This window comes from Pristis pectinata, chromosome 16 (genome assembly GCF_009764475.1).
Source record: "Pristis pectinata isolate sPriPec2 chromosome 16, sPriPec2.1.pri, whole genome shotgun sequence".
NCBI classification, from domain to species: Eukaryota; Metazoa; Chordata; class Chondrichthyes; order Rhinopristiformes; family Pristidae; genus Pristis; species Pristis pectinata.
In genome coordinates, this window is record NC_067420.1 from 20,687,126 (window position 1) to 20,702,611 (window position 15,486).

At 38.7% G+C, this 15,486-nt stretch overlaps 1 protein-coding gene across 1 annotated transcript; it reads right to left on the bottom strand.

The window, feature by feature from the left end:
- Positions 1–392: 392 nt before the first annotated feature.
- Positions 393–14,353, bottom strand: LOC127578921 (serine/threonine-protein kinase 35-like). The gene is made up of 2 exons (XM_052031497.1): positions 12,803–14,353; positions 393–4,263 (listed from the first exon to the last, which is right to left on the bottom strand). Exon 1 carries the CDS (start codon positions 13,951–13,953, stop codon positions 12,835–12,837), a length of 1,119 nt encoding a protein of 372 aa, XP_051887457.1. The 5' UTR covers positions 13,954–14,353; the 3' UTR covers positions 393–4,263; positions 12,803–12,834.
- Positions 14,354–15,486: the final 1,133 nt, after the last annotated feature.

Below are 15,486 nucleotides of genomic sequence, written 5' to 3' on the forward strand. Positions count from 1 at the left end.
GAACACAATTATATAAAAATCTCAGTGCCAAATGAGATTTAACTTCATCATATGCCAAACAACTGCAAGGATTGCTGGAGAATTTCATTATTCAGAGAGAAGGCTGAAAATACTACTCTGACATATGGGAATATAATTTCCTAACCAAAAAGAGATTGAAAATCAAGTGGATGGCCATAGGAAAAAAGGTCTACATATGGCAAGTAGTTCAAAAGTCATCTTGCTTATAGGCCAAAATTAAAGACCCTGTGCAGCAAAATGCTTAATACACACTAGAAATGTATAAATAGATGCTGCTTCAATAAATCTCAAACAGAATATTTTGATTCCTTGAAGTTAGAGCTTTAAAAAGGGAAGAAATTAAACTCAAATTAAAACAATCAGCTCAAAATGACATTTCAAAACCCTTTATTGCTGAAATAACAAATGTCAAAATTTCTTCCCAAGACACAACATTTGAAGATTCAAATGGCTCCAGTCCAAACTACAAATCATGTTAAATACAAAAAAAAATCAAACAACACTCAATATTGGTCCACAATGTTTGTGTTCCATGCAGAGGGACCAACATAAAGATATTATGGTATTACAGTGTTTCAAATTGGAATACAAAAAATTTGCATAGAATTATAAAGATTCTTGGAGACAATTTAATGTATTTGCAAAAATCAACCATACAGAGAACAAGCAGTGTTACATCATCCAGCAAGACTTGGGTGACACCCTGAATACGAGGTAGAAACAAACGAGGATTCTCTTGAAGCAAATCCTTCTGTAAACCACATAAAACGCTTCAGTAAACATGTCCCAAATGCTCACAGTCACAACCAGCACTGTCCTTGTACAAAATGCTCACAGAATCTGTTCCCTCATTTTCTTCCCTCCCATTTATTTCCAGAGTCACATTCCCAAGTAACTTTGAAAAGAGTAGCTCATCTACAGACAAGTTTTTTTTTGTGTATTTCAGCTGCTGAGATTGCAAAACGAAGATTTGTTGCAACACGTCCACACGGTTACACAAGCTAAATGGTAGAGGACAGCACTCATTACATCGAACTATGACATGTTCATTCATAGATTAACAAGCACTGCAACTCTGAAGATCTTCAGTTTGGATTTGGTCTCAATATGCAAGTGCCATCTTCCTTCAATATCAAAGCCACATTCTGTCATACTGAGCAACTTAAACAGCAATTGCTAAAACTACAGGAAGGACATTAAATTTGCATGGCAAAAGGAAAAGCAAATACATTTATGTCTGATGGTCAATCACCTTGTAATTAATGCAAGTTGGGCAAAAACATTAGTCACTGAGATGTTCTTCCCATTAGCAGGAGCAATGGTTTAGTTTCAATATACATTTCACATCTTTTTTCCAATTAAGCCTCCAATTATATTTGAAATTTGGCTTACTTCCCGATGTTCTAATGGTCACATTGAACCTGTAGACAAGGTCATTCAAAACTATATTAACTCACCTTAAAAGTCAAAGTTTTGAGTATTCTTGGCTTTAGAAAAAGATTTTTTATAAAGATATATTTTGGTAGTTTTGCAATTGTTTTTTTTAAATCTTAGAGAAATATGCCTTGAACCCTACAAATGTTCTTAGAGTAGGATATCTTTCAGCTCTAGGAATTATTGGAGAACACAAGAACTATTTTTTCCTTTAAATAACTTTCCAAGTTCTAGCACACTAAATATGCAACAGAACATTACAGATACCCAAAGTACATTCAGCATAAAATACTGTTCAAGGGACAAAGTGAGTCTTACTGTCAATTATAAAATTTTTCACATATCAGCAAGTACCCATTTTACCTGCCCAAACTGAGGGGGGGGGGTGGATGGGGAAATAGCATTTGGAAATCCGTCACTGCAAATCAGTATCATTTGGTGCAGGTTTAATCAGCTACATATATAGAAATACTTAGGTTATAGACTCAATTTACAGATTAAGGATTCCAATTACGACAATAATAATTAAATAATTCTGCAAGTTTCAGCTCTTTTCCAAACTTTAAAATGATATCCTTGCATTCTCCTCTAACTGGATTAGATCATGTGGATTTTAAATAGAGGAGCATTCTTAAGTAATATAAATTTAACAATGCTAAGTTTTCAAGAAATAAATTAACACTTCATTTAATATATGCAGCTATGGCTAACTTGTAGTAGTGAACAAAGTTAAACCTTGAATCCCCAAATTTAGGAGAAAACCTGCATGTACAACCAACACCCAAAGATACCCTTGAAATTTCTCTGATCCATTAAAGGAAATGTATGAAAAATTAAGATCATTCTTTTTAAATCTCTGGAAACAATAAACCCTCACCTTGGCAATTTTGATTCAGAACTTTTTTTGTAACTAATGGCCAGTGTTTTAAAATTTCTCCAGATCTTCACTACTAAAGTGATGCATTACAGTGCTTAGGCTACAAATTTAAGCAAAGCCAAGTGCAAACCACATTCATTGTAGAAATATGAAGTAAAAATGGCCACTTTCTCAAAAAGGCAAATATTTACAGATTATTTATGGACAAAAAATACTTTACAATTGATCTTGAAAACTGTTCAAAATGATTACTCGGTATTATATGCTGAAAGAAAAAAGCCATCTATTAAGTTTATATACATATGGTAACGTTAAACAAACTTGAATTTAAAAAAAATGGTTTCCAAATATTTTGTCTAGGTTACATCTAGAGTCCAATGCTCAAAGCTTGAAGGCTGTTTAGAAATACTTTTCACACTGCAATATTAAATTCATGAAGTTTAGCCTTTCAAGATGATTCTGATATTACAACTGACTTTGAAAATAATGAACTGCCTTTGATGTTAAGGTGGGAGATTCAATTAGAATGTGATCACCAAACTTCAGAAATACACCAAATTGGTTCATCATCAGATTTTAAGCTGATGCTTATGTTCATGGCACCTGCATATCCTAGTTCATAATTCTCAGCTTTTATCCTAGTAGCAACTTTAGTATTGGGGAATCCTTCAGAATACTTTGGAGAGCCAGCCTCCATACCATGTGTTCAAGCTAGTGGCAAAAAATAAAACAATTTATTCTAATTACCAGTTAACAGACGGATACTTTTCTTTGTACTAAAGAATGGTTCAAGGGTTAAGCTTTTCTACTTTGATATACACAGTCTCAGCATCAAGAACTTCAGGTCATTTATTGCACAGTAATTGATAATAGTACCAAAATTGAGAGTCCATTCCTGATGCAGAGGCTAGCACACCTTAATTTCAGCATTCAATTTTTCTAGAGACACTGGTGGAAAATTAGGAATGCTGAAAATTTGGAAAAGTTTAGTCTCAAATCTGCACCACTGGATTGAGATTAAGTTGACATACTTCAAGAAAATCATGCACCACACTATTTTCCATATTAGCCATCCCAATGACCTGTAAAATTGACTGCTGTGGTTTTTAAACTATGGTTGCAGAGCAATTAGGTTTATTTGCTTTATCCTCAAGTTCCAAATACTTAAAACCCTATCTAACCCAGTTTCAGTTTCCATTGTTTAGAAGCGGTGGGGAGAGGTGATGGGGCAAGGCTGGAGCAAGATGACCAGTGTTTACCTTCAATTTCCAAAGTTACGTTTATTCAACTTTAATTCAATGGAGCTACTGAATTTATGGCCAAGCCAACTTCTGCTCAGTTTTCAGCTTACCAGAGACATTTCAACCCACACCATCAGAATCAGCTCCCAATACATTAACAGAGGGGGGAAAAGAAAGTACGTAACTCTAAAAGTTTCTTAGATTCAATTTAGCATCAATGAATTTAAAATAATTTAAGGCACTCTGGTCACTTATGCTGATCATACTAAATCATACTGGAAGACAAGTGCAACTGCTCTAATTTTTGTCAATCACATGGCTTTACAAAAAAAATACAAACACAAGGGTCAAACAACTTTTAAGAATTCAATCCACCCAATTAAATCTTCAAGGACACCATTTAATCAGATAAAGTGAAGGTACAATCAAATAGTGTAAATACAGGTTTAATTGCATGGTCAACATCTTCCCCAAACCCCCAAAATGTCCTCCCACCAACATCTCACCACCCTCCCCCAAAAAAATCCTAGCAATTTAATTGCATAGCTTTCCTTGTCCTGACATCAGCTAGTACTGAAGCTCGAAATGTAGCAAGTCTCCAAACTTTGTACAATAAGGAAGCTGTTGAGCTTAATTTCTACGAAAAGTTCCATCCACTTGAGAACAAACTTGCGTTCTAATTTATCCAACCTGAAATTTAAAAAAGTTTACAAAATTAGATTGAATATATTGTCCAAGATATTCTCAAATACAACCACAAAGAGAACTCTTAAAATGTTGATTGCTGAATAACCTAGTTGAGGAGGGATCCCAATTTAAAATCTGTTCTTTGTCATAGCTTCCTTTTTGCTTCTGTGGTATTCAGAATATTCCTCTACCATTGCATTTGTTTTCATATTTCCAAACAATACAAAGCAGTTCTTTACACAAATAACTCAGATGCAAACCCAAAGATGACCCAACAATATAATCATGACTACCTCTTCCGAAACAGGTCATTAGATGGTCAGATTATCCTTAAGTATTAGACACTAATGTTCCAGACCAGTAAGCTATCATGCAATCAGTAAAGCCTGGCATAATAAACACAAAGAACAAACACCAGCGTGACATTATGATATTGGAACAATAGAGCACCAACAGTTCCTTCCAATGGTCAGAGATTAGGCCTAAACAAGGGCAGCAGCCAGGGAAATATTCCTGGATCACCAAAGTAGAGCCAATATTGGAAAAACCGGTGAAACCAGAACATGTTGTTATTGAAAAGGAACCCGCCAGTTTTTCTTGGTTTGAAGGGGTAAATAATCAAACCTTTATTTGCATATACATTCATCCAATTATCTATTATTCACTACATTAAGGTGGTATAATCCACCTCAAGTATAGACAAAGGAAAATCTACCTTCTATCGATACCCATTACTAGAGTTCCCCATTAATCAACCTTTAAATTGATTTGGAATCCAGAGCATTAAGAGTAACCCACCCTCAAATAAACCTGTATGAGAGAACATTGCAAGAACAATTGAATAAGGAATAGTAAAAAGCTGTAGCAAGTAATTCCTACCATACATGTGTATGAACAGATACCTGCGTGCCCACAACTACCCGTAAGAAAATTACTGCCATCAGCAAGTCACAGGATCAGTGGGGAAATTACAAGTCAAAATGGTGAACAGGGCAGCAACCAGGGTTGAAGGTGAACAATATAGTCAAAGGGAAATGCACTACATGAGAATCTTCAAAAAGCATCAATACCTGGAATTGCTCATCTTTAGGAAGGACTGGTATTATGAGGAAAAAAGGGAGAAAAGAGTTCAAGCTTATTTTACTTGATATACTAGTACATCTTGAACCAGCAGCCATAACCTCATCATTGACATTTTTACCTTTACATATGTTTTCTTGGTGACAGGTGATACTCCAATGAACTTCATTAAATTTACCTATATAGCAAAATATTTGCATTTATTAATTCTGCATCACCACATCATTGCACTCAACGAGATAAAGAAAAAGGTCATTAATAAATGTTAGGTCATTAATCTTTTTCATTCCAAACTTCTAATAATTTAACAGTATGCCAAAAGTATAGATCAAATCAGAATTAAACTGATAGATTACATCAACTTCTGATTTTATACAAATGCAAAATTAGGTAGGATTTGACTGAATGGTAAAGTAGATTCATGGCAGTGGCACTTTCCCCTATATCAAGTACAAAAGTTGCTCAAGATGAAAATTACCTCCAGTTGATTTTTTTCCATGAGAAAACAAGGCTCCTCTCGGGAATTACAAACATTGTAATGGCACAAGAGATTAAAATGAGGTAATTCAGAATCAAACAAAGACAGAGGGCAAGAACTATTTATGTACCCAAAACAAATGGGAAGTCATAATAAAAAGATTAAAAGAAAAAAAAATGAAATTTGCTCCAAAGAAAGTACGCTATAAAGACAAAAGAGAAATAAGATATTATGTTACAAATATACAGAGGACAACTGGTGAATTGTTCTGTCATATTCATAATTTATGGAATAAAGAAGAGGGGTAGTCACTGCTGGAATAACATGTTGTGTAGCCTATTCAAATCAGCATAGCACACAAAAGACAATCAAATTTCAAATACCAGTGTTATTATTGCTGTACTTTTGCCTGCTCACCAACAAACCAAAGTACCAAATGACCTTATGACACATTGCATTTCATATTTCTTCAACAGCTAGAGAAAGGTTGAGGGTAAAAACTGAATGGCAAGCTAAGAACTGTGGACAAACACATTAAGATGCCTCAACCTACCATGATCCTCACATTTGCAAACTCAGATCTTTATAGAATTATTTGTTTAAAGAGATGCACAACTGTGCGTGAGAATGTAAAATGTTCTGCTCACCAGTTAGGCACTGAGATTAAGTACCCAAGACTGATTTTTGTAATGAGGCCAGTGCTGAAACATACTTAAAAATAAGATAGAAATACAACCACCCTGTTGAAAACAAAACAAATTGCACTTTTGCATTCTTATGATTTAAACTTTTGGAATTCAAGATATGTCCACAGATTGATGAGAACAACTCCCAAAAGCTACTAACATAATATAGCAATTTGCCATCTTCACAATATAGAGATAACCTTGGTACAAGTATCATCTACAGGTACCTTATGAAATGCTTTGCATCAAGTACATGGATAGCCAATAGAAATTCTTGGATCACATTTAGACTTGTTTTAATGCAAATCTCCCTGCAAAAATAAGTCAATGTTTACAATTTGATAAGAGGGTCCCACAAAAAAGGTAATTGCATCAGTTCTCCATTCACACACTTTAGTTAGATTTGCCTTATGCATTTAATAAATTACCAAAAACCGGTTATGCTTCAATCCACTGAAAATGCTTCTAAACTTGCGTAAGAGGAAATTAAATGAATGGAAGGGTACAAAAGTTGAGCAGTAATTAGATAAATAACCACCAACAACAAACTACTGGTGGTATACAAAGAGAAAATTTATCAAGTCTCAATGTTAGGCATTCTAAGTTGAAAACTGAAGTTAAGACAAAACAATAATAGGTGCTGAACACAACCATTTAAACCTAATTTATGCTGATGGCCAGAGGTTGCCAATGTTACCTCTGTCTAAAAAGGATAATCCAGGTAACACTAGAGTAAAAGGCTAAATGCAATAGCCAGAAATCTTCTAGAGACAGTACAATAAAATTAAATCAAATTAGAATGCTAAGTTTAGGTGCCTTGCTTGAGAGCAAATGTCAAGATGGAAACAAAGATTTAAAGTCATTACTTGATGTTATAAAAGTAAATAATTTAATTAAAATTGTGATCAAGAGGAAATCTGGTGTTCAAATGGTGGGCCAGATCTTGTCAGCAAAAGCAAATGGTTCTGAATGCATTTAAACAGCACCAAGTCTAGAAATTCTAGAAATGCACTAGAAGCCCAGTACCGACAGATCTGTGACACTAAATTTGAGAGTTTGCTCCTCTGCTGGACTTCATGCAGAAGACCAACAGCGAAGACAGACTTAAGAGTTTCCCCAGCATTTACGATGGGAAAATAAGTGTCAGAACTTGCACCAGGTTAGACCTCTCCAATAAGTGTAGGACTGCAAATTAGAAGATAGTGTAAGTATGATGTCTTTGAAATTTCACTTTGTTCCATAATATGCTTTTAGAGTTTTTTTTTAAATTCAACAGCTTTTCAACATCTGCAATGACAAAGACATTTAAAAACTTAAATCCTTCAGAGCCAGCAAAGCCATGCAAACTTCCAGCAGCATTTAAAGGCAGAGCATCCCCACTATGCTGCTGGTGATCCTGCCATTGCTCAGACCATGTCTGAGAGTCCTGGATGCTTAAACTGCAAGGAAGAACCTCCACTCTGGAACAGGCAAGTACAAATGCAGGTCAACCACATAAGCCAAGATTTAGCTCAATGAACAGGTATATCATGATGAACCCCAAAAAAGGATTTCCATTGATTGAATAACTAAAAGGAATGAATTTATGAATGGGAAAAGATCGGTTTTCATAAAAAAATACAGATCACAACTGTGCTGATATTTTAAGATTCTACCTTCAACATCTCTTGGGAAGAGAGATTTGTGTAGCAATACCTTGCACATTTGTAAAATTGCATTAGCTATCTTCTTTGGCAAAGCACCTGCCATTTGCCAAAAGATGACCAGACATACTATGAAAGATCAAGTCTTCGATACCCATGGAGGGATGGAGCAAACTTCTCATGAAGCTATTCATTTTGTTATTCAAGGCATTCTTTTGTACCCAATTCACCCACTTGTACAAATATGCCCTATAATGCACATTAATGCTATTAGAGCATTAATGTGTTAAAATATTTAAACATTTAAGAGAAATCATTATCTAACAAACTACTTCCACTGAATATTTTGAAGCTTAGTGATCAGTTTGGAAATCACATAGTGCATCTGTCAACAAAGACCAGTATCTACAAGAACAGCGCACATCAGACAGCTACTTGGTAAGTGATCTGGAAACCATATTTATACAATGATCGGTTCCTCTACGATATGCCTTGGAAGAACTTAGTACATTAAACAGATGTTATGAACACATTTCTACAGACACGATTCTTCAGAAGAAAAAATTCAAGGTGGGGCCCAGTGCTTACCTCAAGTAACGAACCTGTGGATAGCACGGATTGTGTGCATTTGATCCCATAGTATCACTTGTAATCAAAACAATAACTTTTCTCCTGGCTCGGAATTCTAGGAGAGGGACCAGTTTTGGAAAAGACAGGCCACTTAGGGCTGAGGTGAGGAGAAATTTCTTCGGAGGGTGCTGAAGCTTTGGTTTTCTTCACCTTGGAGCATTTGAGGCTCAGTCATTGTATTCATTCAAAATACATTCTTAGATTTCTGGATTTTAAGGGAATCGAGGGACATGGGAACAGTGCTAGAAGGCGGCACCAAAGTGGAAGATCAGCTATGACTGTTGAATGGCTAGGCAACTCAAAGGACCAGATCTTCCTACATCTTTGGTCCTTAAGAAATGCATATGGCATGCATGGAAGTGCACAAAAAAAAAATGAATACTCAACATCAACTTGCAAGATCCTGAAAAGGAACACAGGTTTTAGATCCTGCAAGGCTAGCACAGCTCCCTAGCTTTATACCAAAATGCCATCAACATTGCATCTGCCAGAATTACATCAGCATCTAGTTTTATCCAGTTAGAAAACTGGAGTATTAATATTAATTGTTTAAAGATTTCAAATATTTGAATTTCATCAGCCTCCAAAAAAAAAATAAACACTCAAAAATTTATTCTGTTCACACGGCCCAGTGTCAACTTTTATTTAATTATTCTATGATGTGCCTTGGGAGGTTTCAGTACATTAAACAGATGCTATGAACACAAGCTACTATGCTCACAAGCCAATCAAAATGGTGGGTATAGGTGTAGTAATAAATTCAGGAAGACATGAAAATTTGAGTGTCCTCAGCTTAAGGTGGTCAAAGAGACAATATCAAATGGTACAGATATTAACTTGTTCCTGATAAGTTTGAAACAACTATTTAAACCTCAAATTTACTTGAAGGATAATTCTTTACCATTTTAGTTTTGATCACAACTAAATGTTCTGTGACAATCATCAACTTTACAGTTATGTCAAATTTTCATGACAGCCATATACCCAATTATCTGAACTTTTCTTTCAAAAAAACTAAATTTCCTTATTGAACTTTTCCCTTATTGTGTTTAATTTAAGCACAATGACCTACAGAAAATCATCCAACCTCCACTAATGGAAATGAAAGTAAAACAAGTGTTGGATATTGCTATAGGTCACAGTGCAAAAAGCCAAAGTGAAACTGAAAACTAAAATCGTATTCCCCCATCTGAGGAAAAGGATCTCCACACATTCAGATTAAATACTGTGGAACAAATTCAGATTCCCATCTTCCTTCACTAAAATGATCATTCTTGTTTATACATTTTGTAGTTGGAGAGAAGAATTTTCTTCAAATTTCATGGTGAGGTGCTATCTTCTTTAAGATAATGTAAACCGGTACCTTATCTAGCGCTCCGAATTTGTTCCAAGGAAGGAGAGCACAAATGGAATCAGCACTAATATAGGCTGTGTGTGGAACCTGCTGTAAACCTGTGCTCTACCCACTACTGCAAATCCAGCAATGAACTGCCCATGGCTCGGTGTGGAAAAGTTTGCCTGCCTGGGCTGCTGTTAAGCAGGTTGGAACAAATCATACAACTATTCAATGCTTAAAGGCGTGCCATTGCCAGACACTAGTGGTGGCTGTTCCATGCACCGACAGATTGCTCAGATCCTGTGGGACGTGATGGAAGCCATCGTCTACCTTGTGTTTGGCTGCACAGTTGCCCCAGCTGAGGGATTTCTCCATGATAATAAGCTTGACTGAGGAGCAGGAGATAACAGCTTCCATCACGTCCAACAGGAGGAGATGAACAAGACTAAGTCTGTCAAAAGATGGAGCAGGCACTACCAATACCCAACAATTTCCTATTCTCACTGTGCCAGTGAGGGCACAGCTGAGACCATCATGTTAGTGCTGAGCGATCACATCATTTGCCCCAGCTTGCTCAACACCAGCACTCAGACAAACTCTCCACGCCAAGCTGTGAGCAATTCATCACTGCAAGATTGCCAGAGGATACAAGGATACAGACCACACTCCTGACACAGAAATGAAGGAAGGTGGTTCCCAGTGTAGCAAAGCACAAGGCACGGACCAGGTTCCCAGCAAACAGTGCAAGTAGTTTTTATAGGGCAAAGAATCAGACAGTACCAAGTGAGATATTAGTGTATTCCCATTGATACTGAAAGATCTTCTTGCTTGCATGCAAATATTTAGTAAGCCCGCGAGCCTGCTCCAATAAAATTTTGTACAAGTGGATTTGTACAAATTCCAAGTGAATTTTACAGATACACAAATCCCCATCCTGCACCCCAAACAACAAATATTTACCACCTGATGCATGATCATTAATTGACTCAAACTAGCAATTTCCCCATTTTAACAACTCTAAAAGATAAAATTTACAGCAAAAGATATAATTTAAAGTTACTCCAGATTTTGTCCACTAAAATTGTATTTTCCCCTCCTAAATAAATTAGTCTTCAGAAGTATAAGATGATAGGGGGAAAAGGAGGATGTTGTGGTGTGTGTGTGGGGAGGGGGGGGGTGGTTGGAAAGCAGAGGAAGAATAGGAAATACATAACAAATCAGGCAGTATCTGTGGAGAGAAAAATCAGTTTTAACATTTCAAGGTTAATGTTCATTTCATCAATGGCAAAATTTAGGCATCAATAGAGTACTGAAAATAGTGAACATCTGAAATAAAAACAGCACATAATGGAAATAGCAAACCAAGGCAGCATCTGTGGAGAGAGATACGCTAATGTTTCAGGTCATTGACTTTGCTGTAAAACCTGGAATAAGTTCAAAATAAAACAGGGATTTAAAATTTGCAAACTAGGAGAATAAAACGAAAACAATGATCGAACGGTAGGCAGGAAAGAGAACTGGCACAAGGAGGGCAGTATGGGCTGGGTACAAAAACTAAAGATGGATTAAGGAGAACCTGGAATCCTGAAAAAGAATGTAGTTGAAAGGTGAGGTGCTGTCATGAGCACCCTTTGAATTTAACAAGAACATTGTAAACGAAGCCCTCTCTGTGGCTTGAAACTAACTTCTCTCTTTTTACCAGTTCTGATGAAGCAATTACAACCCAAAAAGTTAATTATTTTTCATTGGATAGGTGCTGCCTGACCTACTGAAATGTTAACATTCTCTGTTTCAAGATAGGTGAGATTCAGAAAAGTAACTAGACCAAAGAGGACTTTAACTGGGGAAGAGTTTTTAAATGCACTATATTTTGAAACAAAATGTGACAATAAATCAACAATTCAAATGAACAGTTATTAACCTAAATCTCCACAAATATTCCTCAACTCAAGTGTTTTTCAGTATTTAGTCTATTTCCCTAACAGATTTGATTCACAGCAGTGGCAGTCCAGAATACTGAACCAAACTGTACTCTTTGGTAAAACAGACAGTTTAAATGACAATACTAAAGTGTCTGTTTCCAACTTTATTTAAAAACAATGATACGACCACAGGTGTCCAATTAAGACCAAGGACGAAGTCCAAGCATTCATAGTTGCCTTGAGTTACTGTGTCAAACATTAATGTAATTTCTTTTCTGGAATAATCTCACTTGTTCCTACCCCCCCCCTCTTTTCTAGACTTTCTGGCATTGCTCCTCAAGTCATTAAACATGCATGGTGTGGAAAAATCAGAATGTTTTGTATTAACAAATCAACATTTTCATGATTAATGGGTTAGATAAACCCCAAGTTTTTTTTTAAAACCTGAAAGGCTCAAGTAGTCTCCAAAACATTGCTTGTTTTAGAGTAAGAAAACTTAATCTGAACACACCTTCATTCTTCTGTCCTGAAGAGGAAAGAAGTTTTAGGTGGTGTTACTAAGATTTACAAAACATTGGTAGTAGTGAGAATTAAAATTTGACCAAATGGAGTTGCTTTTAAGTGCTTAAGACATGGTATATTCAAAACCTGAAGGAAGGAAGTAGGAATTTATAAACAGGAAGCAACCCCATATACCAGATAGAGACTGGTATATACAATTACTTTAGCCACAAACCTACATAATCAATAATTTGCTTAATGTATACCTTTTACAAGTTTCCATTGTACAATAGATAATTTATGCAGCACAAATGACCTGATCCATCCTAGTTTCTAACTCAAAGGCGTCTGGGCGATCCTGTGGATTAGCAGCCAACATATCTTTAATTAGTTGCTTGATCCCTTCAGACATGAAAGTTCTCCTTTTCTGCGGGATATGTAGTTCCATCTTTGGGTTTTCTAGCAATGCTTCCCCTACAGGTACAATCTCACTGCCCTGCCTAACGTAGGTCCCAAGCAGTTCTTTCTTAGTCTCGGCGTCAATGAAAGTTATACGTTCAATCATGGCCCATATAATGATTCCCAAAGCAAATATATCCGCTTTAGCTGTGTAGTGTCCTTCCCAGACCTCCGGGGCCATGTAGAAATCAGAGCCACAGGCCGAAGACAACCAGCATTTGTTGACGTTCACGTTTTTGTTATTCGCCGCTCCACCGCCCACGACGCAGACTTTACTGAGGCCGAAATCGGCCACTTTGAGAATGGGAACCCCCGACTTCTCGGAGATCAAGATGTTGTCGGGCTTGAGGTCCCGGTGGACGATGTGGTTCTTGTGCAAAAAAGCGATGGCGCTGGTCAGCTGGAGCATGAAGCTGGTGTTGACGGCCGAGTCGGGCCTGCGCGACAGCACGTACTGGTTGAGGTCGCCGCCGTTGCAGAACTCCATGACGAACCACAGGTAGCAGGGCTCGCCGGCGCCCAGGATGCGCTCGCCCTTCAGCGAGGTCTCGACCAGGCGCAGGTAGAACTCGGAGCGCTTGTTGCCGTGGCTCATCTTCTGGGCCATGCCGTTGCGCTGGAGCACGCACTCCTCGAACTGGATCACGTTCTCGTGTTGCCGCTTGAGGCTGGTCAGCGCCCAGAACTCGGACAGGGCCAGCTCCACGTTCTCCGGGGCGTCGCAGCGGATCTTCTTGATGGCCACCCGGGCGCCGCTCTTCCTCACCACCGCCTCGTACACCACGCCGTAGCTGCCCCGGCCTACCTCCTGCACCAGGCTGTACTTAGGCTCCCACAGCAGGCCGGGCGGCCTCGGCACGGCGGCGGTGGTGGTGGTGGCGGCGGCGGCACCACCACTCGACGCCGCCGCCGGCCGCTCCTCACGGTTTGTACCTTTTGGGGCGTCGCGAGTTTCCATGCTCCGCACGTCGCTGTGGGGAGACGCTCGCCCTCCACATCACTGAGGGAGAGGGGCCGTGGCGGGCTGGGTCCCCGGGTGAGTCAGGCCGCGGTGGCCAGGCCCTGCGCTCCTACCAACAGCCGGCGGCAGGCGGCCGGGGCCCGCTCCTCATCCGCCCTGCTCTCCCTCACGGCCCGGGCGCAGGGTAGCGGCGCATCCCGGCCACTGCGGAGAAGAGGAGGAGGGAAGGGAGAAGAGGGAAAAACCTAAACCCGCAGCCGCTTCCCACTCCCTGCGCCGATCACCAGCGCCGAGCCCCCGACTGGGAAACCCGTGTCCGAGCGGGCCTCTCGCCGCTCTGCTCTGCTCTCATTCATTCCTGGGGGCTCGGCCTCTCGCTGCCGCCTGCCCCCGCCCTTTCCTGCCGCCCGCCGCCACTCCGGAGCAGCATCGGCACCCACGTGTCGGCGGCCGGCGGAAGCGCCGCCGCAGGATTGGCCCCGGCTCCGCGCTCCCTCCTCAATGTTTTCCTCCAGAAACTTTGGGCATGCTCAACATCATTTTCTGTTTTGTTTCGGAGCTCAAAGAATGCTCGAGTTTTATAAAATTACTCATTCTTCTTTATTACACACATCACCATCTGCGGGTTGCTGCCGTTCTCTCTGAAATATTTACATTTTTTTCTCTTTCAAAAAGTTCGTCATTTTAGCAGTCTGCAAGTTATAGGCAGCTTGTCCTTGATCTCCAAACCAAAAGTTTCCAATGATCGAAACTCTGACAATGGATGAAATATTTAGAAAAAGATGAGCAACTGGTAGTTGCTAATATAGAAATATTATCCCGAGCTTTTTTTAAAGCTTTGAATGCCGCAAAACGCTTCACAGTCAATTGACCACCTAATCTGCATTGTTGATGTTGTTCATTGGATGAATTTTGGTTGGGACATTTTGCAACTCACAGGCACTGATGTTTGGATCCTTGATACTTTAAGTTGCATTTTAAAAATCTCATTTAAACTGCAGGTAATATTGTTGCAGTGATGTGCATGTTAATCAAGTCTTAATAGGTAAATAAGGATAAGCAATAAGCTTTCAAGTGACCTGATCAGTTGTAAAAAAAAGTAGTAGCAAATACAGTAAAATAGAAGAAAAATAATAGAATATATGCATGCTCCAAAATGATGGAGAAATAACTAAAGGTATGTATTGTAGCTCGTCATTAATATATACCATCATAACAGTATTAAAACAACTGCATATCCATATTAGTACAATAAGAGCTGGATTTACTTCATTACCATGCCCCAAATCAAGCCGGATTACACAAAAAAATGGTACGATAAGGCCAAATCCTGCCCTCTGTCTCTTCTGGATGTTCTTCTACCTATTCGTATTAATAGCCATGTAATTGGCATGCTTCTCCCAGAAACCATTCGATAATGGCTGTGTGAGTAGCTGTGATCACAGGCTTGTTCTCCTGATAGAGGGAAAGAACCTAAGAAGGGTTTTCTGTCCCTCAAACAAGCACAGTCATTTTTATGCATCACTACAC

Excerpts from the sequence above, each read along its gene's own strand:
- LOC127578921 (XM_052031497.1), bottom strand. The coding sequence starts at position 13,953 with ATGGAAACTCGCGACGCCCCAAAAGGTACAAACCGTGAGGAGCGGCCG.